Source organism: Sciurus vulgaris (genome assembly GCF_902686455.1).
Source record: "Sciurus vulgaris genome assembly, chromosome: 9".
NCBI lineage: Eukaryota > Metazoa > Chordata > Mammalia > Rodentia > Sciuridae > Sciurus > Sciurus vulgaris.
Window position 1 is genome coordinate 77,234,748 of NC_136469.1, and position 23,529 is coordinate 77,258,276.

At 40.4% G+C, this 23,529-nt stretch overlaps 1 protein-coding gene and 1 long non-coding RNA gene across 4 annotated transcripts in view; both read right to left on the reverse strand.

Moving 5' to 3' along the window:
- Positions 1-22,109, reverse strand: part of LOC306669394 — a 70,626-nt gene extending 48,517 nt beyond the window's left edge. For all 3 annotated transcript variants that reach the window (XR_013766088.1, XR_013766089.1, XR_013766090.1), the window contains exon 1: positions 21,849-22,109. This is a non-coding gene — a long non-coding RNA (uncharacterized lncRNA). The remainder of the gene's footprint in view (positions 1-21,848) is intronic.
- On the reverse strand, positions 5,608-10,338 carry LOC306669748 (traf2 and NCK-interacting protein kinase). The gene is made up of 2 exons (XM_079153895.1): positions 10,063-10,338; positions 5,608-9,955 (listed from the first exon to the last, which is right to left on the reverse strand). Exons 1-2 carry the CDS (start codon positions 10,183-10,185, stop codon positions 6,107-6,109), a joined length of 3,972 nt encoding a protein of 1,323 aa, XP_079010021.1. The 5' UTR covers positions 10,186-10,338; the 3' UTR covers positions 5,608-6,106.
- Positions 22,110-23,529: the final 1,420 nt, after the last annotated feature.

Genomic DNA, 23,529 nt, shown 5'->3' on the forward strand with positions numbered 1-23,529 from the left:
CACCTCTCTCACCACTGGATAGATCGTCCAAACAAAAATTGAATAGAGAAACCATAGATCTCAACAACACAATCATCAATTTGGACTTAACCGACTTATATAGAATATACCATCCAACAAAGAAAGAATACACTTTCTTCTCAGCAGCACATGGATCCTTCTCTAAAATAGACCATGTTTTATGCCACAAAGCTACTGTTAGCAAATACAAGAAGATAGAGATACTACCTTGTACTCTATCAGATCATAATGGACTGAAATTAGAAATCAATGACAGAATAAAAAACAGAAACTTCTCCAATACTTGGAGATTAAATAATACACTATTATATGATGAATGGATAACAGAAGATATCAGGAGGGAAATTAAAAAATTCTTAGAAGTAAATGAGAACAAAGACACATCATATCAAAATCTCTGGGACACTATGAAAGCAGTACTGAGAGGAAGATTTATTTCATGGGGCACATTCAACAAAAGAAGTAGAAATCAACAAATAAATGACTTAACACTACAGCTCAAAGCCCTAGAAAAAGAAGAGCAAACCAACACCAAAAGTAGTAGAAGACAGGAAATAGTTAAAATCAGAGCCGAAATCAACGCAATTGAAACAAGAGAAACAATCGGAAAAATTAACAAAATAAATAGTTGGTTCTTTGAAAAAATAAACAAAATTGATAAACCCTTAGCCACGCTAACAAAGAGAAAAAGGGAGAAAACTCAAATTACTAAAATTCGGAATGAACAAGGAAATATCACAACAGACACGAGTGAAATACAAAACATAATTAGAAGCTATTTTGAAAATCTATACTCCAACAAAACAGAAAACCTCAAAGACATCAACAACTTTCTAGAGACTTATGAATTACCTAAACTGAACGAGGAGGACATACACAACTTAAATAAATCAATTTCAAGCAATGAAATAGAAGAGGTCATCAAAAGCCTACCAACAAAGAAAAGTCCAGGGCCAGATGGGTTCTCAGCCAAGTTCTACAAAACCTTTAAAGAAGAGCTCATTCCAATACTTCTCAAAGTATTCCATAAAATAGAAGAGAGGGAACCCTCCCAAACTCATTCTATGAAGCCAATATCACACTGATACCTAAACCAGACAGAGATACATCGAGGAAAGAAAATTTCAGACCAATATCCTTAATGAACATCGACGCAAAAATTCTCAACAAAATTTTAGCAAATCGCATACAAAAATATATTTAAAAGATAGTGCACCACGATCAAGTGGGTTTTATCCCAGGGATGCAAGGTTGGTTCAACATCTGGAAATCAATAAATGTCATTCACCATATCAACAGACTAAAAGTTAAGAATCACATGATTATTTCAATAGATGCAGAAAAAGCATTCGATAAAATACAGCACCCCTTCATGCTCAAAACACTAGAAAAAATTGGGGTAGTGGGATCATTCCTTAACATTGTGAAGGCCCTCTAAGCTAAGCTCATGGCCAATATCATTCTAAATGGTGAAAAACTGAAAGCATTCCCCATAAAAACTGGAACAAGGCAGGGATGCCCTCTTTCACCACTTCTATTCAACATCGTTCTTGAGACTCTAGCCAGAGCAATTAGACAAACCAAAGAAATTAAAGGGATACGAATTGGAAAAGAGGAACTCAAACTATCCCTGTTCGCTGATGACATGATTATATATTTAGAGAAACCTGGAAATTCCACCAGAAAACTCTTAGAACTCATAAGTGAATTCAGTAAAGTAGCAGGTTACAAGATCAATGCTCATAAATCCAATGCATTTTTATACATAAGTGATGAATCTTCAGAAAGAGAAATTAGGAAAACTACCCTATTCACAATAGCATCAAAAAAAATAAAATACTTGGGAATCAATCTCACAAAAGAGGTGAAAGACCTCTACAATAAGAACTACAGAACACTAAAGAAAGAAATTAAAGAAAACCTTAGAAGATGGAAAGATCTTCCATGTTCATGGATAGGAAGAATTAATATTGTCAAAATGGCCATACTACCAAAAGTGCTATATAGATTCAATGCAATTCCAATTAAAATCCCAATGATGTACCTTACAGAAATAGAGCAAGCAATTATGACATTCATCTGGAAGAATAAGAAACCCAGAATAGCTAAAGCAATCCTCAGTAGAAAGAGTGAAGCAGGGGGTATCGCAATACCAGATCTTCAACTCTATTACAAAGCAATAGTAACAAAAACGGCATGGTATTGGTACCAAAATAGACAGGTAGATCAATGGTACAGAATAGAGGACACGGACACAAACCCAAATAAATACAATTTTCTCATACTAGATAAAGGCGCCAAAAATATGCAATGGAGAAAAGATAGCGCTTCAAAAACTGGTGCTGGGAAAACTGGAAATCCATATGCAACAGAATGAAACTAAATCCCTATCTCTCACCCTGCACAAAACTCAATTCACAATGGATCAAGGACCTCGGAATCAGACCAGAGACCCTGCATCTTATAGAAGAAAAAGTAGGCCCAAACCTTCAACTTGTTGGTCTAGGATCAGACTTCCTTAACAGGACTCCCATAGCACAAGAAATAAAAGCAAGAATCAATAACTGGGATAGATTCAAACTAAAAAGCTTTCTCTCAGCAAAGGAAACTATCAGTAATGTGAAGAGAGAACCTACAGAGTGGGAGAATATCTTTGCCAATCATACTTCAGATAGAGCGCTAATATCCCAAATCTATAAAGAACTCAAAAAACTCTACACCAAGAATACAAATAATCCAATCAACAAATGGGCTAAGGAAATGAATAGACACTTCACAGAAGAAGATGTACAAGCAATCAACAGATATAAGAAAAAATGTTCAACATCTCTAGTAATAAGAGAAATGCAAATCAAAACTACCCTAAGATTTCATCTCACCCCAATTAGAATGGTGATTATCAAGAACACAAGCAACAATAGGTGTTGGCGAGGATGTGGGGAAAAAGGTACACTCATACATTGCTGGTGGGGTTGCAAACTAGTGCAGCCACTCTGGAAAGCAGTATGGAGATTCCTCAGAAAGCTTGGAATGGAATCACCATTTGACCCAGCTATCCCACTCCTTGGCCTATACCCAAAGGACTTAAAAGCAGCATACTACAGAGATACAGCCACATCGATGTTCATAGCTGCTCAATTCACTATAGCCAGATTGTGGAACCAACCCAGATGCCCTTCAATTGATGAATGGATAAAGAAACTGTGGCATATATACACAATGGAATATTACTCCGCCATGAGGAATGACAAAATTATGGCATTCGCAGGCAAATGGATGAAATTGGAGGATATCATGCTAAGTGAGATAAGCCAATCTCAAAAAACTAAAGGATGAATGATCTCGCTGATAAGCGGATGAGGACATACGGGGGTGGGTAGGAGGGGTTAGCGTTAGGGTTAGGGTTAGGTTTAGGGTTAGGGATAAGGAGGGTGGTAAGAATGAGGAAGAAAGGAATGTATAGAGGGAAAAGAGGGGTGGAGGGGAGGGGGGAAGGGAAAAAAATAACAAAATGAATCAAACAACATTGCCCTATGTAAATTTATGATTTTTAATTAAAATTTAAAAAATTAAAAAAAAAAAAAGAAAGAAAGATAGGTTTGGTTTGGTGGGAGGGTGCTGGGCATTGAACTCAGGGACACTTAACCACTGAGCCACATCCCCAGCCCTTTTTTCATTTTTTATTTTGAAACAGGGTCTTGCTAAGTTGCTTAGGAACTGGTTAAATTGCTGAGGCTGGTCTCAAACTTATGATTCTCCTACCTCAGCCTCCCAAGTCACTGGGATTACAGGAGAATGCCACTGTGCCTGACCAGTTTGGTCTTTCAGACTGAAGTTCCTATATACTGTTATTTGCCGTAAGCTGGGAATGAAAACCCTAATACTGCAGAACCTAAAAATCTGTGTGGACCATGATGTTTCTTTCATTTAAGGTTGCATTATTTTTCTCTTCAATTAAGGGTGATTTTTTAAAAAGATTTAAATTTCATGACTTATTGAGAATATTTGGTACAGGAATGCACAGTAGCCTCAGAATCCCCATCATAGAGCCTGGCATTTGTGTACTATCAGGTACTTTTCCACTCTCTAAAGTCACAATTTCCAGAAAGGAATGGCCAAGCTTAAATTAGATTTCCATCTTGGTCAATCAATGATGATCGGGAAATAGTAACAACCATGTAGTACAAATTTCCTGCAAAGGTTCAACTCTGGATAGGTGGGAGGTGTAGTTCTAGGAGGTGGGTGAAGAAGGCAAATACATTATAGAATAAGGGTGACAATATCCCAGGCAACAAAGACTTTGTAACTTTCATGAGAAATTAATGCAACTGTTAAACTCTGTGGGATTATCATGTTCTTCACATTTAAAAAATGATACTCTTTGCATATGAATATGTATTCTTATATAGTAACTTGAACTGGCTCCCATTCCCTCAGTCGTATTCCTTTCCCTCATCTACACAATATGATATGGGTACTGTGAGAACAGTTATCAAAGCAGCTAGAAAGTTAATTAATGAGAAAAAAAAATAAAAATAGAATTCTAGATGTTGCTGGGTGGCTAAATCATGGTCAGGATGCAAATTAGGCAATTTGAAAGGGGCATCCATTTATTCGGGCCACTAGGGCATGATTTAACAAATTCTTGTTCTGGTAAATGAGGGTAAATAGGACCCTAGTGACTAAAAAACTTGAAGCTGCTTCCAAAAGCTCTAATTTTCACCTAGGGAGTACAAAAAAAAAAAAAAAAAAAAAAAAAAAACTGAGTGGAATAAATATCCAGATAAATAATGCAAAAGCAATGAGTTCAGGCCAAGGTGGAATCCATATTTGAGAGATCAGGTACTGATGCTAAATTTCAAAGTGTGTTTTACAGAAAGGTGATAATAGCGAACTGATAGAAGGCTTTGACATTGGGGTGTCAGTGCCCAGGGCGCACCTGCCATGTGAATTCACAAATACATTCATAGCTCAAGCTGAGTTTGCTCTTGAGACTGAGACCAAACCATGACACAAATGAGATTTCGTCAAAAGGTGCAGGCTTTTCCTCTTACTTCCCTGGCACCCCGTTTTATACCACCTGCCCTCCCCACCACGTATCCAAAGCAGATTTCCCCCAGTGTGGCACATATGTCAGTGCCAGGTCCTTTTTCATATCTTCTTGGGTGGATTTTGGGCACAGAATGTTATTTTCATTTTCAAAATTATCATTCGGATTATTCAAAATCTAATTATTCTGTAAGCATTATAGGAAGTAAGACTCAGTTCTAAAAACATATAACTTGCTTTAAAATTGAGACAATTTTCACACCTGCTTTAAAGAAAGATTTTTAATTTAATTAATTCCCTTAAATAGTTCTAACTATAGTAATACATTTAGCATCTTTGATTTTCAAGTACTGCTTAAACAAACAAAACCTTCACAAGTTCTTTGCAAGTTGTAATTTAATAAATGTATAATATTTCAACTTGAACTAAGACAATTGCTCAATTGCATACTTACTTCGGAATTATAAAACTAATATATTACTCTAATAGGCCAAATTCTTTTTTTTTTTTTTTTTTTTTTTTTTTTTTTTGAAAGGAGATAAAGTACATTTATTGTGCTGTCTCTCACCATTGGAAATTGGAAGTTTTACAACATACTGTATACTTAAAGCTAGCAGCAGACAATTAAAAACAGACTCATTTTCTCAGTGAGCATTCTCTCCCCGTTCTTACAAAGTAAGGGAGTAAAGAAAAAAGGTAAAAAACTCAAAAGCCACCATTACACAGCTTATTCAAGAGCACACAATATCTGTTTCTATCCCTAACTCCGAAGGGCACATGGTCCATCTTTGTCCACAGACAACGCAGCATCCTTGGGGATCTCCTGGACATTCCTGCCACCTTTTCTCTCCTTCTCGACCAGGCTGCAACACTGAAAGATGGACTGTATTGGGAGGGGTGGAGGGAGAGGAAAGGGGAAAGTGGTATATTCGACCAAGCCTTCTGATTCTGCCTCTAGACTGGCATAAGTCCACATGAGTTATGTTCTTTTACATTAGAAATAACGCCATGAAGATAAGTGCCAAGTGCTCTTCTGTTACCAGTTCATCATGGAATTTCTGTTGAGGGTCATGAAAAACACTTGGCTACTTCCTCCAGATCGCACGGATGCAAAAAATACCTTATCATTTCTTTCACATAGAAACTTTAACCTTTGAGCTCGCTTATGCATAAATACTCCATCCAAATGTCCTGTTTCCACTGACCGGATCTCAATAGCTTTCTCGCCCCAGCCCATTATCTGATTGGAATGAATGTAGGCCACAGATGTGGGCATTTCTCCCCATTGGAGCACCACATCCTTAGTTATGCGGCCATAGGTGTTCACATACACCCCCTCATCCTCATAGCAGACGAGCATTTCCATTCCATCTGTTTTAGGCAAGATGACGATAGCATGAGGAGTGATATTGCCCTGAATATGAGATGGTATGTAGATATCATAAGAGTTTCCTGAATCAACATCAATTACATGGAAACCGGTGTGGGAGCCAAAAATAACCTTTAATCTTTGACCTTCTTCTACAGTGAGATCAACTAGCAGAGGTTTGTGCTGAAGATCTGCAAAAGACTTGAACGCCATGAACTTGTGATATGGTTTAGGAGCCCAGGCATATATCTCCACAGCATTCTTTAAGGCAATCACCAAGAATTTGATCCTTTCATATTTAACGACTTTGTAATGTATACAGCCTTCCAGGTCCCCGACGGTGATCCACCCTTGCTTCTTTTCCACTTCCGGATCATTGTGTAATATTCTGTTTCTTAACCATGAAAGATAGTAAACTCGCAGCTTATTCTTCTTTCCTGATATTGTCACAAGAACATTTAATCCCTCCAGCACATCCATCTGCTGAAACCGCCTCCGGTTGATCAGATTATATACTTTGCCTTGCCCACTTCGGTCCAAAAGCATCAGGCCATTTTCGGTTCCCACCAGAAGGTTTACACCCCACAGAGCCGCACAAAGTATTTCTGAATTGAATCGTTTCTTGTATTTTCTGATTTCTGGTGTGTCACTATGAGGCCGAATGTTGGTTGGGTTTACATTTACCACAGAAATCTTTCTTGCTTCATTCAGCTTGGCCTGTTCTTGCCTAAGAAGTTCGCTAGTAAACAGAGCTGCAGCGGATGATTCTTCATCCTCTTCGTCTTCATCAGTGGGAGATGTCTGGTATACTCTGGGGTCCACAAAGGGGGTGAAGGAGGCTTTGGTGCTGCTTCCCATACCATATTCGGTCCCGGTGTCCATCTCCTGGGAATGGGTGGAGACACGTCCCAGGCCCTCGGTGGGGGTCCCAGCTGGGGAATGGCTCTGCTGCACCAGGTCAGGGAGATTGATGTGGCCAGCAAAGCCATTGCTGTCACTATGGCCTGATCGCTTCTTCTCTCCAGCCGTCTCTCTAATCATCAGGGTGCCTTCTCTTGAAATACTGCTGCTAAAGGTGTCTGCATGAGAGGGCTCCAGCCCATGGGTCCCGACCATTCCCACGTTGTACTGCTCATTGCTTCCTGGAGCCCCGGTTGGTATCAGTCTGGGTATGTCACTGACAGCCACTGTCCCATCGTGGGTCTCACTCTCTCCATCTTCCTCCTCTTCTTCACTACTCTCTGACTCCTCACTGGAGGAGGAGTAATCAGTCACCTTCTTTAGGGGGCGGTTTGTTTCTTCAATCCGGAGTTCTCTTAATTCTTTGGCCAATGCCGTCAGATCAGCTGGTCGACTGGGCCGGGTAATGTCCCTGGATTCTTCTGGTTTCACCTTGGAGGGTTCATGGGGGAGCACAGGTGATCCTTCCGACTTACTGTTGGCTCGAACTCTGGTGCGCTCACTGGACCCCGCTTGCGATCCAGGCTGGGAGCCTCCCTGGGAGCTGGGCTGGGAGCTGGGGGTGCTGGAGCTGGAGGAGCTGCCGCTGCTGGTCCTCTGCAAGGGGCTCTCCAAGACTGGCTCGGTTCTCCGGAGATCAGGGTTGCTTGCTCTGATGGGCTGAGATCCTAGTCTGGGTCCCAAAGCACTACCGTTCCCAGGAGAATTCTTTCTGGCTAACGCTGGGGATATAGAAGTTGTTCTTTGAGGCACCTTTGGTGGAATGTCTTCTTCCTGTCGTAACCAAGAGCTTCGGTCAAATTTCTCAATGCGAGTGGGGAGAGGAGGGTTTTCAGAGGTGGGGTCCGAGTTCTGGCGTGGCATCTCCACGCGGTGAGAGGTCACGCTCAGGGCCTCCTGAAACCCGGAGAGGCCCTTCGTGGGCTGCTCGTGCACTGACTGGGAGGCAGTCAAGGCAGGTCCCTGGGATTTTACAGCTACCAGCTGTGGGATCTGGGGATCAACAGGTCTGAGCATAGGGGGTGTTCGGGCAGGTTGAACCCCACTAATGCTGAAGGACTCCGACCTTGGGGGCAGATTAGGGTCAGATATCCTGTTGGCAACCTTGTGAGGCATGGCAGGTGAACTCTGCCGGTTCAGCCTTGACCGTTCTTCTACTTCCTTGGCCCACGCTGGCTTCTCACTGGGGCTCATCCCTTCCTTGTAGTGATACAGTGGCTTCTTCTCTATAGGTCTCTGCTCCTGACGCTGATGCTGAAGGGAAACCAAGTAGTCTCTCTCTTGCTTTAGCTGTCTCTGCAGCCTTTCTGCTTGTCTCTGTTCTTCCAATTGTTTGCGCTTATACTCCTGCTCGTGCTCCGCCCGCCTCCTCTCTTCCTCCCGGCGCATCTGCTCCTCATAGTGCCGGCGCTGCTCCCTCTCCTGCTGCTTCCGCAGTTCCTTCTCTCGCCTTTGTTGCTCCTCCAGCCGCTGGCGCTGCTCCTTCTGCTCTTCGATGCGCTTCTGGCGCTCGGCCAGCAGCTGCCGCTTGTGCTCCTCATTCTCCCGCTGCTGCTGCTCCAGCTGCTGCCTCCGCAAGGCCTCCGAACGCTCCTTGTTGGCCAGTTGGAGTCTCAGGAAGTCCCGTCGCAGCGTGGACTCCCCTGGCAGGTTCAGAATGGAGCTGGGTTCTCCTGAATCATTCTCCTCCTCTTCCTCCTCACTTCCACTGTACTCATACTCTGTCTCATCTTTTTCTCCGCGCTTCTTCTTTGTTCTATCAATATGGTCCTTGAGTTGGATGCGGACCTGTCGCTCATTCGGCTGGTCTCGTATAAACGGGTGCTTCATCAGCTGTTCTGTTGCTGGTCGCTGGCTGTGATTCTTTACCAAGCAGCTCTCAATAAATGACTGGAATTTTTTTGACCACTTCTTAGACTTGAGCCGAGGTGCTGGGTTCCGGGGGATGAGGAAGAGGGCTCTCATGGGGTGCATGTCACAGAGAGGGGGCGCACCTTCTGCCATCTCAATGGCGGTGATTCCCAAAGACCACAAGTCACTCTTGAAATCATATGTGGCATCTGGGTTTTCATCGCAGGCAATGACTTCTGGTGCCATCCAGTAGGGGGTCCCGATGAAAGTGTTCCTCCTGCCCACTGTTCGATCAAGCTGGGCACTGACTCCAAAGTCCACTAGTTTAACTTCCGCGTTTTCAGTCAGCAAGACATTCTGCCCTTTAATATCTCGATGAATCACTTTATGCTGGTGCAGGTGACTCAGCCCCCGCAAGATCTCCCTGCAGATGTATGCGATCCACTCTTCTTTCAGTGTGTTACCTTTTGTGTTCTTGATCAGGTCAGTGACAGAGCCAGCGCCACAGAACTCCATCACCAACCAAAGTTGGTCATCCATGCCTGGAGGATTCTTTTTGATAAAAGCACCATAGTATGTAGCAATATTCCGGTGATGAGAGTATTTCTTCAACATGTTAATTTCTTGCTTGATTTCTTCCTCTTCATCCCCTGTGACATCCATGACCTTAATGGCTGCAAGCTGGCCAGTTTTGACATGACGACCCTCTGAACGTTCTTGCATCATCTCACACATGTGCTGCTGGGGTACACCATAACAGTGAGGGTGTGGCCCTGGAGTGAAAACAGGATGGTTTGGGGGAAGCAGTAAATCTTATAAACTTGCCCATATGTTCCATTTCCAACAAGTTCCACCAGTTCAAAGATCCCTGCAGGGTCCCTCAGAGCCGAGAGATCGATTTCATCCAGGCTGCGAGCCGGGGAGTCGCTCGCCATGTCTACTTCTTCGCCGGAGAAATGGACCAAAACCACCCCGAAGCTTCTCCCTTGGAAATTCCACCTTGGTCTATTTCACTCGCGTCCTCATGCGGGTGTAGCGCCAGAGGCTCCGGGCCAAACCTCCCCCGCCCACCCCAGCCCCTCAGAGCCTGAGCACGATCCTCCGCGCGACTGTCCGCCGGGTCCGGGAGCCCAAACTGCACCGATCTCCAAGCCCGGAGCCGCGGTGCGTGTGGGCTGCGCGCCCTGATCGGCTCCCAAATTCTTTTAAATGCTTCCTTACCAGATATATACAGTTCCTTTAGCCCCAAAATATTCCTGTAAAAGTACAATTCTATACTTTATGCTTTCAGTAGGCCAAGAGGCTCTGACCTACCAAGGAAAAGATGACATCATCCCACACTCTGGGGATTGCCCTTTCAGATGTGTGAGTAGTTTGCACAGCAACCAGAAGTTTTTATGTTGTGTGTGTGTTCTTTTTAGAAATGCACGACAGCAGAGCCCATTTTGACACATTATACATGCATGGAGTATAACCGATTCTAATCAGAATCCTAGTCTTATGGTTGAACATGATGTGGAATTACACTCGTCATGTATTCTTATATGAACATAGGAAAGTTCTGTCCAATTCATTCTACTGTCTTTCCTATTCCCATTCCCCCTTCCTTCCCTTCATTCCCCTTTGTCTAATCCAATCAACTTCTATTATTCCCCTCACCCCCTAAATGTGAGTTAGCACCAATATATCAGAGAGAACATTCACACTTTCGTTTTCTTGGGACTGACTTACTTAGTATGAGAGTCTCCAGTTCCATCCATTTACCAGTAAATGCCATAATTTCATTCTTCTTTATGACTGAGTAATATTCCATTGTGTATATGTACCACATTTTCTTTATCCATCATCTGTTGAAGGATACCTAGGTTGGTTCCATAGCTTTGCTACTGTGAATTGAGCGGCTGTAAACATGAATGTGGCTGTGTCACTGTAGTATGCTGATTTCAAGTCCCTTGGGCATATGCCAAGGAATGGGATAACTGGGTCAAATGGTGGTTCCATTCTAATTTTTTTGAGGAATCTCCATACTGCTTACAGAGTGGTTGCATCAATTTGCAGTCATACCAGCAGTGTATGAATGTATCTTTTCCCCAACATCCTCACCTTATTGTTACTTGTATTATTTATAACTGCCATTCTGAGTGGAGTGAGATGGAATCTCAGTGTAATTTTAATTTGCATTTCTCTAAATGCTAGAGATGTTGAACATTTTTTCATATATTTGTTGACCATTCATATTTCTTCTGTGAAGTACCTGTTCAGTTCCTTGGCCCAGTTATTGATTGGGTTATTTGGTTTTTTGGTGTTAAATTTTTTGAGTTCTTTGTATATCCTGGAGATTAATGCTCTATGTGAGGTGCAGGTGGCAAAGATTTTCTTCCACTCTGTAGGCTCTCTGTTCACATTCTTGATTGTTTCCTTTGCTGAGAAGAAGCTTTTTAGTTTTATACTATCCCATTTGTTGATTCTTGATTTTACTTCTTGAGCTTTAGGAGCCTTGTTGAGGAATTTGGTTCCTAAGCTAACATGATGGAGAGTTTGGCCTACAATTTCTTCTAGTAGGCTCAGGGTCTCTGGTCTAATGCCTAGTTCCTTGATCCACTTTGGGTTTTATGCAGGGTGGGAGACAGGGGTTAAATTTCATTCTACTACACGTGGATTTCCAGTTTTCCCAGCACCATTTGTGGAAAAAAGCTATCTTTTCTCCAACATATGTTTATGGCACCTTTGTCTAGTATGAGATAATTGTAAATGTGTGGGTTAGTCTCTGTGTCATCTATTCTGTTCTGTCGATCTTCATGTCTGTTTGGTGCCAATACCATGCTGTTTTTGTTACTACAATTCTGTAGTACAATTTAAGGTCTGGTATTGTGATGTGTTCTGCTTCACTTTTCTTGCTAAGGATTGCTTTGGCTATTCTGGGCCTCTTATTTTTCCAAATGAATTTCATGACTGCCTTTTCTATTTCTATGAAGAACATCATTGGAACTTCAATAAGAATCACATTAAATACAACCAGAGATTTGAGTCAGGGCATTAGTCCTGGACTGCACACCTCCAAGACAGTTTTTGTCACAATCCTGACTCAGGTTCGACTTTCTTTTACAATTACAATAGCTCTTTTTGCTATAACTTAAGGATGGCACGGCCTCTTCAGGGTTCTCACCTTTAGGCAGAGTGGTTCAGTGCCTAGAGCCCACAATACTTTTAGATGCCCATAAATATGTTTTCATTTCTTTTAAAATCAGAAGAAAAATTAATGTAATAATAATGATCATATACTATCAAATTCAGCTTCAATTATATTAACATATACCAAAACACTGGTAAGATATAATTCCTAACACTTTTCCCCAAAAGCTACAATGTGGTCTTGGTTACCTTAGCCCATATTCCTGGGTGAGTCCTGTCAGAGCCTAATTTTTAAGTCAACTTACAGATGGTGCCCCATCTGACAAATTACATCAATGTATTTTGTATTTATTTAGCTCTTTATATTTTTACATATCTGAATTCACAGAATTCCCCATTCTTTTCTTTTTACTATCTTAATAGACATATAACCCTTATACACATAAAAATACTATCCAATGAGCAAAAACTTGAACATTTAATTTATTTATTTGAATAGGTTGCTTCATTTTATAAAGCAACCTATTCAAATGGTAAATAAGCACATAAAAATCATCATTAGTCATCAGAGAAATGAAAACTAAAACCACAACAAGCTAGAAATATGAAATATGAAAGCTAAAACCACAATATACCCACCAGAACAGCTAAAATTCTTAAACTGACAACACTAAAAATGGTACAACTACTTTGGAAAATGTTTTGGTGGTTTCACATCAACCCTAGGATCAAACAATTCTTTTTTATTTACCCTAGAGAAATGAATTAGAAATGTCCTTAGCAACTTTATTCAAAAATTGGCAGCAACCACGTATTATTCAACTTTTCATCACAGTGGCAAAATTCCTAAAATAAACAACTAAAAAGGAAGAAAGATTTATTTTGGCTTACGGTTTCAGAGGTATGAGTCCGTGGTTGGCTGATTCTATTGCTTCTGGGCCTTTGGCGAGGCAGAATACCATGGCAGGAGGGTGTGATGGAGCAAAGCTGTTCACCTCATAGAGACCAGGAAACAGAGAGAAAAAAGGGCTGGGGACAAGATTTAGCCCCTGAGGGCATGCCCCAAAGAATCCACTCCCTTCAAGTAGATTCCACTTTCCACATTTTCCCTAACCTCCCAATAATCTATTCTGCTATGAATCCCTCAATGGATCAATCCATGGATAAAGACCCTGTGATCCAATCACTTCCTAAAATCCCCACCTCTGAGCATTATTGCATTAGGGACCAAGACTTCGACTCACAAGGCTTTCAAAGATTCTTCATATAAAAACTGTAACAAACCTCAAATGCCCTCTAATAGGAAAATGAATCAACAGACTATTTTACAGCCGTACAATAGAAACTACTTAGAAAAATAAAAGAATGAACTCTGATACATACAACAACCTGAATTAATTTCAAAGACTTTAAACTGAGTTAAGGGAGTCTTACATAAAAGACTATGTATCATGTGGTTCTTTTTTTTTTTTTTAAGTTCTAGAGCAAGGCTGAACTAACTTACAATGAATAAAGTCAAAATAATTATTGCCTCTGTGGCAGGGAAAGGGATTTACTAGGAAAGGACTTGAAGGAAATTTCTGGAGTGATAGAGGTTTGGTTTTATGCCTTTGTCAAAACTTGTCCAATACAGCTGGACACAGTGGTACATACCTGTAATCTCAGCAACTTGGGAGGCTGAGGCAGAAGGATTGCAAATTCAAAGCCATCCTCAGCATCTTAGCAAGACCCCGTCTCAAAAATAAAAAAAATAAAAAGGGCTGGGGATGTGGTTCAGTGGTTAAGTGCTCCACTTCAGTGGTTAAGTGACTCAATCCCCAGTACCAAAAAAAAAGAAAAAAGAAACACATCCGATGCTATATATATTTGTACCTTTCAATGTTTGTTCATTATACCTAAAAAAAAGTTGAACTCTTGTTAATAACATGAATGTTGAAATTTTTAAGAGTAAAGTATATTATTGTCTGCAGCTTGTATTGAAATGTATCAAAAAGTAAGATAATGAGCCACGTGCAGTAGCACAGGCCTGTAATCCCAGTGGCTCCAGAGGCTGAGGCAAGAAGATCTCAAGTTCAGACCCTGCCTCAGCAAATTAGAGAAGCACTAAGAAACTTAGTGAGATCCTGACTCTAAATAAAAATACAACATAGGACTGGGGATGTGGTTGAGTGCCCCTGAGTTCAATCCCCAATAACTCCCAAATTTTTTTTAGAAAATTTTTTATAATAAGATAATGAGCAAAGGATTTAAATAGACATTTCTCCACAGAAGATATGCAAATGGCCAGTAAGCACTGGAAAAATGTCTAGCAGCATTTATCAACAGAGAAATGCAAAACAAAACCACAATGAGATGTCACTTCATGCGGATTAGAAGAGCAGAAGGATTCAGGACATACCATCCCCCATATATGTCCCTTTTGCATTTTGAATATTTTGAGCTGAAGGCACTTGAGAAGCAGCAGATGCAGGAAGGGCTCTCTGCCTGTCCTCTTTCTACCTAAAAGCAGGTTGCAAAATTTTCCCTTAGAAGTGTGCTCTATCTGCACCAGGAAGAGAAGAGCATGCTTATTTCTAGGGCCTGGGTGTCCCAGCCCCACAAGCGTGTCATTCTTTGTATAAAAGGGTACATAAGCTTTAAGGCCTAATGACTCCTCTGGGTCTTCATTTTTCTTCTGAAGGCTCCCATGTACATGTAAAAATATTGAAAAAATTTGTATGATTTTCCTATTGATCTGTTTTATATCAGTTTAATTCTTAGGCCCGGCCCCAGAGCCTAACAGGATAGGGGGAAATTTTTCTTCCCTTACAATGACTATAATCAAACAGACACAGGCCGACGTGGTGGCATATGCCTATAATCCCAGTTCCTAAGAGACTGAAGTAGGAGAATCACAAGTTTGAGGCCAGTCTGGGCAATTTAGTGATACCCTGTCTCAAAATTTAAAAAAAAAAATTTAAAGATTAGATATGTAGCTCAGTAATAGAGTGCTTGCCTACCATGTGTGAGGCCCTGGGTTCAATGCCCAATTCTGGACAAAACACACACACACACACACACACACACACACACACACACACACAATAACAAATATTGGTGAAGATGTGGAGAAACTGGAACCCTCATAAAGCTGGTGAAAAATGCAATGTGGTACAGTCACTGCAGAAAACAGTTTGGCATTTCCTCAAAATGTTAAACATAGAGTTATCATACGACTCACCAATTCCACTCCTAGATATATACCCCCAAACTGGAAAATATATGTCTACATAAAAGTTTTTATATAAATATTCATAGGAATATTAGACATAATAGTCGCTAAATGGAAACAACACAAATGTTCATCAACTTATTAATGGACAAATACAAGTGCTTTATCCATAAAGGAATATTATTCAGCCATAAAAAGGAATAAAGTACTTATTCATGCTACCAAACAGATGAACCTTGCAAATATTGTGCTAAGTGAAAGAAATGAGGCACAAAAAGTCACATAGTCTATGATTCCTTTTGTATGAAATGTCCAGAATAATCAAATTTATAGAGACAGAAAGTAGATGACAATGGAGAATGTCTAATTAATTGAAGCAAGTTTTTTTTTTTAGGGCAATGAAGACGTTTTAATCTTCGATAGTAGTGATGATAGCATGAACTTGTGAATAAGTAAAAGAACTACTGAATTGTACATTTTTTAAGTGCAGATTTATGATATGAGAATTTCATCTCAATTAAAAAACAAGGTGGATTGATGAATGGACAGTGGGGTGGTTGGATGGAGAGACAGATAATAAAACAATCACAAGTGTCATTGTACAATTCTTTCCATTTTTCTGTATGTTTGCAATTTTTATAATAAACCGATGAAAAAAATAATGGCCAATGGCACAAACTTTAAGATTATTCTATTAACATATATCAAAGAACTCGCTTTAAAATAAAAAGCAAAAGATGATAAAAAGAAGATAGGTGAATGCCACAGACCTTTGACTCCCCAAGTAGGCTTCAGTGACCTAGTCTCTGGAGGTTGGGTTCCCAGAGGGACGATCCTGAGGGAAGCACCTGAAGAGCAAGCAGACCAGGAGAATCAGGTAGGCTTTTATGACCTGGCCTCAGAGTCACTTATGTCATTTCTGTGCACTCTATTGATTGAAGTAGTTTAAGCCTGACTAATTCCCAACAGGAAGGGGCACAGACCTCCACCTTGTTGTTATTACTGTTGATTGAACCCAGGGGCACTTTCCCACTGACACGTCCCTAGCACCCCCTGTCCTTTTATTTTGAGACACTAAATTTCTTAGGGTCTTGCTCAATTCCTAAGGCTGGCCTCAAATTGGTGATCCTCCTGCCTCAGTCTCCCAAGTTGCTAGGATTACAGTTGTGCAACTCCATGCCTGGCAGAATTCCACCTTTCTATGGTAGGACAGAACATTGTAGGACAATTGTTGGTTGAAAACAAATATTGTTACATTTAGAAAACAAAGACTGCCACAGCTATCATATGTCTATTACTTAGCTTCGATAAGTATTTGCTCGTGGTCTATCTTGTTTCATTTATCCCTTATCTACCTCCATTTTTCCTCTTAGATTATTTTGAATTAAATCCTAAACATCATATAAGTTTACCTATAAACACTTCAGCAGGTATCTCTAAAAAATAAGGATTCTTGAAAAATAGTCATATTCAACATCAACCCTTAAAAACATTAATATCATTCAAGATCTAGTCCATGTTTCCCTGACTGCCTCATAAATGTTTAATTTAATTTTATTTTTTGGGGGGGATACTGGGGATTGGACTCAGGGGCACTTGACCACTAAGCCACATCCCCAGCCCTATTTTGTATTTTATTTAGAAACGGTCTCACTGAGTTGCTTAGTGCCTGGCTTTTGCTGAAGCTGGCTTTGAATTCACGATCCTCCTGCCTTAGCCTCCCAAGCTGCTGGGATTACAGGCATACACTACCACACCCGGTCTAATAAATGTTTTTTGATAAAGTTTATTTGTTGGGATTGAGGTAAGCATTCTTAAATAGGTTATTTAATGTGAGTTTTTCTTCAGAAGTAAATGTTTGATTTACTTAAATCTGAAAAGTGTCAGATTGAAGATACAGACTTGTCTCAGACAGACAAATCTGATCTCAGACAGGCTTTCCCTTAGTTGAACATTACACAAGGTACACATGTATGAAGCATCACATTCTACCCTGTAAATAAATACAATGTTAATGTGTTGATATAGTTTAGATATGAAAAGTCCTCCAAAGGCCCGTGTCTCCGAGGCTTGATTGCCAGTTCATGAGGCTGTTGAGGTGGTGGAAACTTTAAGAGGTGTGACCTGGTACAACATTTCAGAAGAGGATTGTGGGAGCCCAGTCTCTTCCACGTTCTTTTTCACACCAGGCCACGAGGTGAACAGGCCTCCACCCTTATGTGCTCCCATCATGATGTACTGTGCCACCACAGGCCCAACAAATCAGTCATGGACTTAATCCTCTGAAACTGTGAGCCAAAATAAGGTTTTCCTTTTTTTAAGTTGATTTGTCTCAGATATTTATCACAGCTACAGAAAGCTGACTAATGTGTGTCAATTTAAGAAAAAAAACTTGTCTCTCTCAGTAAAACTAATGATTTTGCACCTGGCTACAAATGAAGTAAGCTAATGATGTTCCTTATCAATAATATTTTTCATTTTCTATTAATTTTATGCAATAATGACAAAGTTTAATACAAAATTCAAATAATTGCACAATCATGCCTATATTATTCTGTTTCGAAATACCATAAGAATACCCATCAATGGATAATTTATACTGACCAGAAACTTCTTTCTCACCATTCTGGAAGCAAAAATTGAGGGTACAGCAAGTGGAGAAAGCCTTCTTACTGTGTCATCCCATGGTGGAAGGAGAGGGCAAGAGAGAAAACTAGAGAAGGGTGAACTTACCCTTTTACAGGGAATCCATTCCCATAATATTGAACTCTCCCCCAATAATAATATTAATCACCTCTTAGTACTGTTAACAAAGGCAATTAAATTCCAACATATGCTTTTGGGGGTACACATTCAAATCACAGCAATGACTGAACCAACTAGTCAATAAAAGTTGTAGAAGCAATTACATACCCAGCTTGTTGACTGCTGCAGGATGCACTTTCGCCAAAAATCTGGATGTAAACAACAGCTATTACAAGGCGTCAGTCCCCAGTAGTGTTAGTTCTATAGTAAGAACTGTTTCCTACACAGGCCACCTCCATTATTAACTCCTCATTTGGAGTCAACAAAGAAGGAAATAATTTTTGGCCCATCTTCAAGACGCTTTCTTTCCTCTTCTTTTTTTGTAGTTCTGGGAATTGAACATAGAGTCTCACACATGGTAGGCATGTATATACCACTTAGCCCCAGTCAAAGCACTTATTCTTGAGAGAGTTCAAAACTAACTGACTGTATTAGTCAGCTTCCTGATGCTGTGACAAGATACCTGTGATAAACAACTTGAAAAGAGGAAAGATGTATTTTTTCCCCAAGGTTTCAGTCCACGGCCATTGGCTCTATTGCTTTGGGCCCATGGTAGGGCAGAATGCCACGGCGGAACAGCAAAACTGCTCACCTAAAGTGGCTGGGAAGCAAAGAGAGAGACAGAGTGAGAGAAAGGAAGGGGCCAGGGTCCCAATATGACCCTTCAAAGTCATGCCCCAGTAACTCAACTTCCTCCAAAAGTTTCCACCACCTCAATAGCACCACCACCTGGGGACCCATAACTGAGCCTTTAGGAGATATTCCAGATCCAAACCATAATGCTGACACTGGCCCAAAATCAAGTGCACTGTAGAGAGTCTAGCCTACATATACTATTAGGATAGGCTACATGAAGTTCCCTGAAAAAGAAGCATCTGTATTAAAATCCTACAGACTGCTGGAACTTGATGACTAGAACATTGCACTTGCGGAGAGATGGAATATTGTAGGTCTAGAGCCAAGTTTATCTTGGTCTATCTTTTGTATCTGACCTAACATGCTCATAACTAACAGATAAGCTTCTTAGAAGGTATCACTCAGCTTAGCAGACCTCTAGGCTCCACCAACCCTAAAACTAAGAATGCTGTAACATCTGAAACCTATAGAAGGGACGTCCCTGCCTTGCTGTAGCTGCCTACCTGATGCTCACAACAATATCACTGGTAAATGTATTGCTTTATGACTTCCTTCTCTGTTGTGACTATAAAAGTTCATGTCATATATAACTAAATAGAACAATTTTTTTAAAAAGTTCATGTAATCTTTTCAAGGGTAGAATATATTCACGATAACTTCAATCCATGTTCCTAGGCCATGATTCACTCATATTTGGCTCTTAGTAAACTATTTTCTTTTCTTTTTTTCTGTTTGTTTCTTTTGGTGGTGCTGGGAATTGAATCCAGGGCCTTGTGCATGCTAGGCAAGCACTCTAGAAATGGAATTATATCCCCAGCCCAAAACTATTTTCTTATGTCCTTATTTTACCACAACAGATAATTTCTCCCATCCCAACCACTTCCTTATTTCCAAAGCATTTGCTAGACTCCTTCATTCTCCGCCCCATGTTTGAACTGTTTGAACTGTTTGCATTTACATTTTTTATACTGTTTACAGTTTACTGTTTATTGCTGAAGGTAACGGCACTTAATGTACCACTCAATTTACTTTATTATGCTTTTGGAATGAGTATAATCAGTGGGGTCTCCAAGGCCTTTATCATTTCAGAGACATGTGACCAGATTTAGGCAGCCAGCTTTTCTCAGGGGCCTTTTGAGTAAACTCCCAAACTACAGTAAATTATCTCCTGGTTATCACGTAGGGTCACTGGAGCTTATTTCTTCTTATGATTCTAAGAACACTTCCTGCTTTTCCTGACATCTGCTGGCTCACAGTGCCAGTGCCTAGCTGGCTACAGACACAGAAATACATATTTCATATTGCATAGCATGGTATACATATTTATAGTGATTTCATACATTATATATACATACATATATATATACTCATACATATACACATATTACAAACTAGAAATTCTATCTGTATCTGTAGAAAAATGCACATCCATGTACCATAAATAATCATCAACCCAAAAGAGGAAACAGACCATTTACATTTACAGTTTTTTTTTTTTTTTTTTTTTTTGGAGTCCTAGGGGTGGAACCTAGGGTTTCACATGTGCTAGGCAAGTACTCAATCACTGAGTTACACCTCCGGCTCTATAGTTTACCTTTTAAACATAGTAAACCAATCATACGACATCCCCTACCCCAGGCTTGAAGCCCTTTCAATGGTTTCCCATTGCACCAGGGTCACTGCAAGTTTCTGCAGTGTTTGTCCCTGTGTCCCCAGTCAACCCCTTGCTCTCTCCAATCCAGATGCCCCAGCCCTCTCAGTCCCCTTTACTCTACATGCTCCTTCACACTCCAGAACCTTTGTACATGCCCTCTCCTTAGCCTTGAATGAGTCCCCCCATCTTGGACTAGTTGTCTACTCACCTTTCAGATCTCAACTCAAGTGTTACCTCCTCAGGACCCCTTTCCCCACCCAGATGCAAATCCTCCATTACACATATGTAAAGTACCGCCATCTTTGGAAAACCTACTGCACTTGAAATTTTATTTTTGTATGATTTTTTTTAAAGATCCCTTCCACTTCCCTAGTAGAAGGGGAAGTCTGAGCCTTCCAGAGCACAGGAAGCATTCCTGTTTGTGCTTACTGATGCTTAGCTCAGTGCTTGGTACATGGTTAGACACCCAATAAATATTTGAATGAACTGATGAAGAAATTAATATGTGAAAGCACTTTGAAGAACAAGGTGGACTCAATAGTTGTTAAATTTCTTTCTTTCAGTATCTAGCAAAGATTTTCTTTTAGTTTGTTTTAGAGTATAGTTTGATCACCAAATAATTAAAACTTAAAGTTAACTTCAGTAAATCATAAACCAATAACTTAAAACAACAGAGTATGTAACTATTTATAGAACTTGGAGGTAACCACAAATGCCTAAACAAGTTTGGCTGACAAAGAGATTTCTACATTAAGAAAACCTTAATTTTCTAGGCAGACAAGTGAAAAGATTGCTATTTTCTAGAAACACCCTGAAATCAATTTGTTGTCTTATAAGTGTTTATATGTATACCAGGTAAATCCCCAAACCAAAACCCTAATGACACTACTGAAAATCAACCCAAAGTTCACATGGAAAGGATATTGTTACCGGAGTCCTAGGACAGAGGCCTGACCCTAGGGATCCAACAAATCAGGTCTAGCTACTTGCCCCAAAAACCAAACAGAGAAGGTAGTGAGAAGCATGAAAAGAACTTTGATCCATGCAGCTACACCTGGAAGACCAGGGGACTCATGTCCTTAGCTCTGCCTTGGAGGGCCCACAATGACTTTGAGATTTTATAACGGAGAATGAGGGTGAGGGTTGGGGGATTTGCATACCTGGAGGCTTTTCGCAGATGCCAAAGCAGGTGACCTGGACCAGGTGTAGTCTGCTTCATCATTATCTCAGGATTGGTCAGAAGAGCCTTGTCAGCAAAAGAAAGTTAATGTTGTCTGGGAAGTAGCTTCCACTTATCACAAGATGTGTATCAGACCTTGTTCCTGAAGTCCAAGGTGACTCAGAGCAAAGGAGAAAGAAGCAGAATGAAGGTTGAGATACTAACGTTTTAATCCTGCTTTCAGCCACCCATCAGGTATTTGCAGGCAAAAGGGAAGGGGCAGTGGCACATGCCTATAATCCCAGTAACTCAGGAGGCTGAGGCAGGAGGATCACAAGTTCAAGGCCAGCCTTAGCAATGTAGTGAGCCCCTCAGCAACTTAGCAAGACCCTATCTCAAAATAAAAAATAAAAAGGGATGGGGATGTAACTCAATGATAAAATGACGCTGGGTTCAATCCCCAGTACCAAAAAAAAAAAAAGGGTCAAGAGTCTAAGTCCCTATTATAATATCATAATTATTAAGTGATTCATATGCACTGTCCTAGTTTATTTGAAGATTTTTATTTCTAAATCATCATCATCACTTAATTTGTGAGTCACCAAATCTGGGTGATATAGTGGAAAAGCCGGGCTTGGAATCAGAAAGCTGTGTCTAAAATTTAGTTTACAAGTTTATTATGAAAAAAATTTGATAATATTTTTAAAAATTCTCTCATCTATTGAACTTATACTTCATACTGCATATGAACCTAGGTGTTTTACATGTAGGAAGTCAATTAATTTTTAATAAAAGACTTTAAGCACCTGGTGTGGTGCCACAGAGCCCAGCATGAAATATGTATTATTACTACCATTTAACAGATGAGGAAAGTGAAGCCCTTGGAAGTTGAAAAACTGGTCCAAGACCCCATACCTTACCCAGGACTAAAGCACATGTCAAAGGGCTTTAGCTAGCTGCTAGTAACCTGTAACTTGCCATAAAAATATAAGGTGTTGTTTTAGTCAGCTTTCTCACTGCTGTGACTACAAGATTTGACCAAAACAATTGTAGAGGAGAAAAAGTTTATTTGAGGGCTCACAGTTTCAGAGGTCTTAGTCTATAGAAGGCCAGCTCCATTCCTTGAGGCTTGGGGTGAGGTGGAACATCATAGCAGAAGAGTATGGCTGAGGGAAGCAGCTCACATGATGATCAGGAAGCAGAAAGATAGACTCCACTCTTTGGATACAAAGTATGTACTCCAAAGCCACACCCCCAATGAACCACTTCCTCCAGCCACACCCCACCTGCCTCCAGTCACCACTTAGTTAATCCATCAGGGATTAATTCACTGATTAGTTTAAGGCTATAACCCAATCATTTCTCCTCCAAACCTTTTTGCATTGTCTCACACATGAGCTTTTAGAGGACACCAAATATCTAAACCATAACAGGTGTCTTATTATAAAGTATCTCTGAAATGACAATTTTCTATTAATATTCCCATATATTCTTCCCTCCTACCTGCCTATAAACTTCTTACCCAGCATAATGGATCAAGCCAACAACCTAGAGTCAAGAGCCAGAAACTTCTCATCTCAGCCAGTGAATCTTCATGTGAACATATTACCTCTCTTTGCTTCCTCATTTATGTATTCCCAGTTACCAAATCAGTAACTTGCATGTGGATCGTACTGACCCAC

Excerpts from the sequence above, each read along its gene's own strand:
- LOC306669748 (XM_079153895.1), bottom strand. The coding sequence starts at position 10,185 with ATGGCGAGCGACTCCCCGGCTCGCAGCCTGGATGAAATCGATCTCTCG. Across the intron at positions 9,956-10,062 it reads CATATGGGCAAGTTTATAAG|GGTCGTCATGTCAAAACTGG; the intron begins ATTTACTGCTTC and ends GAACGTTCAGAG.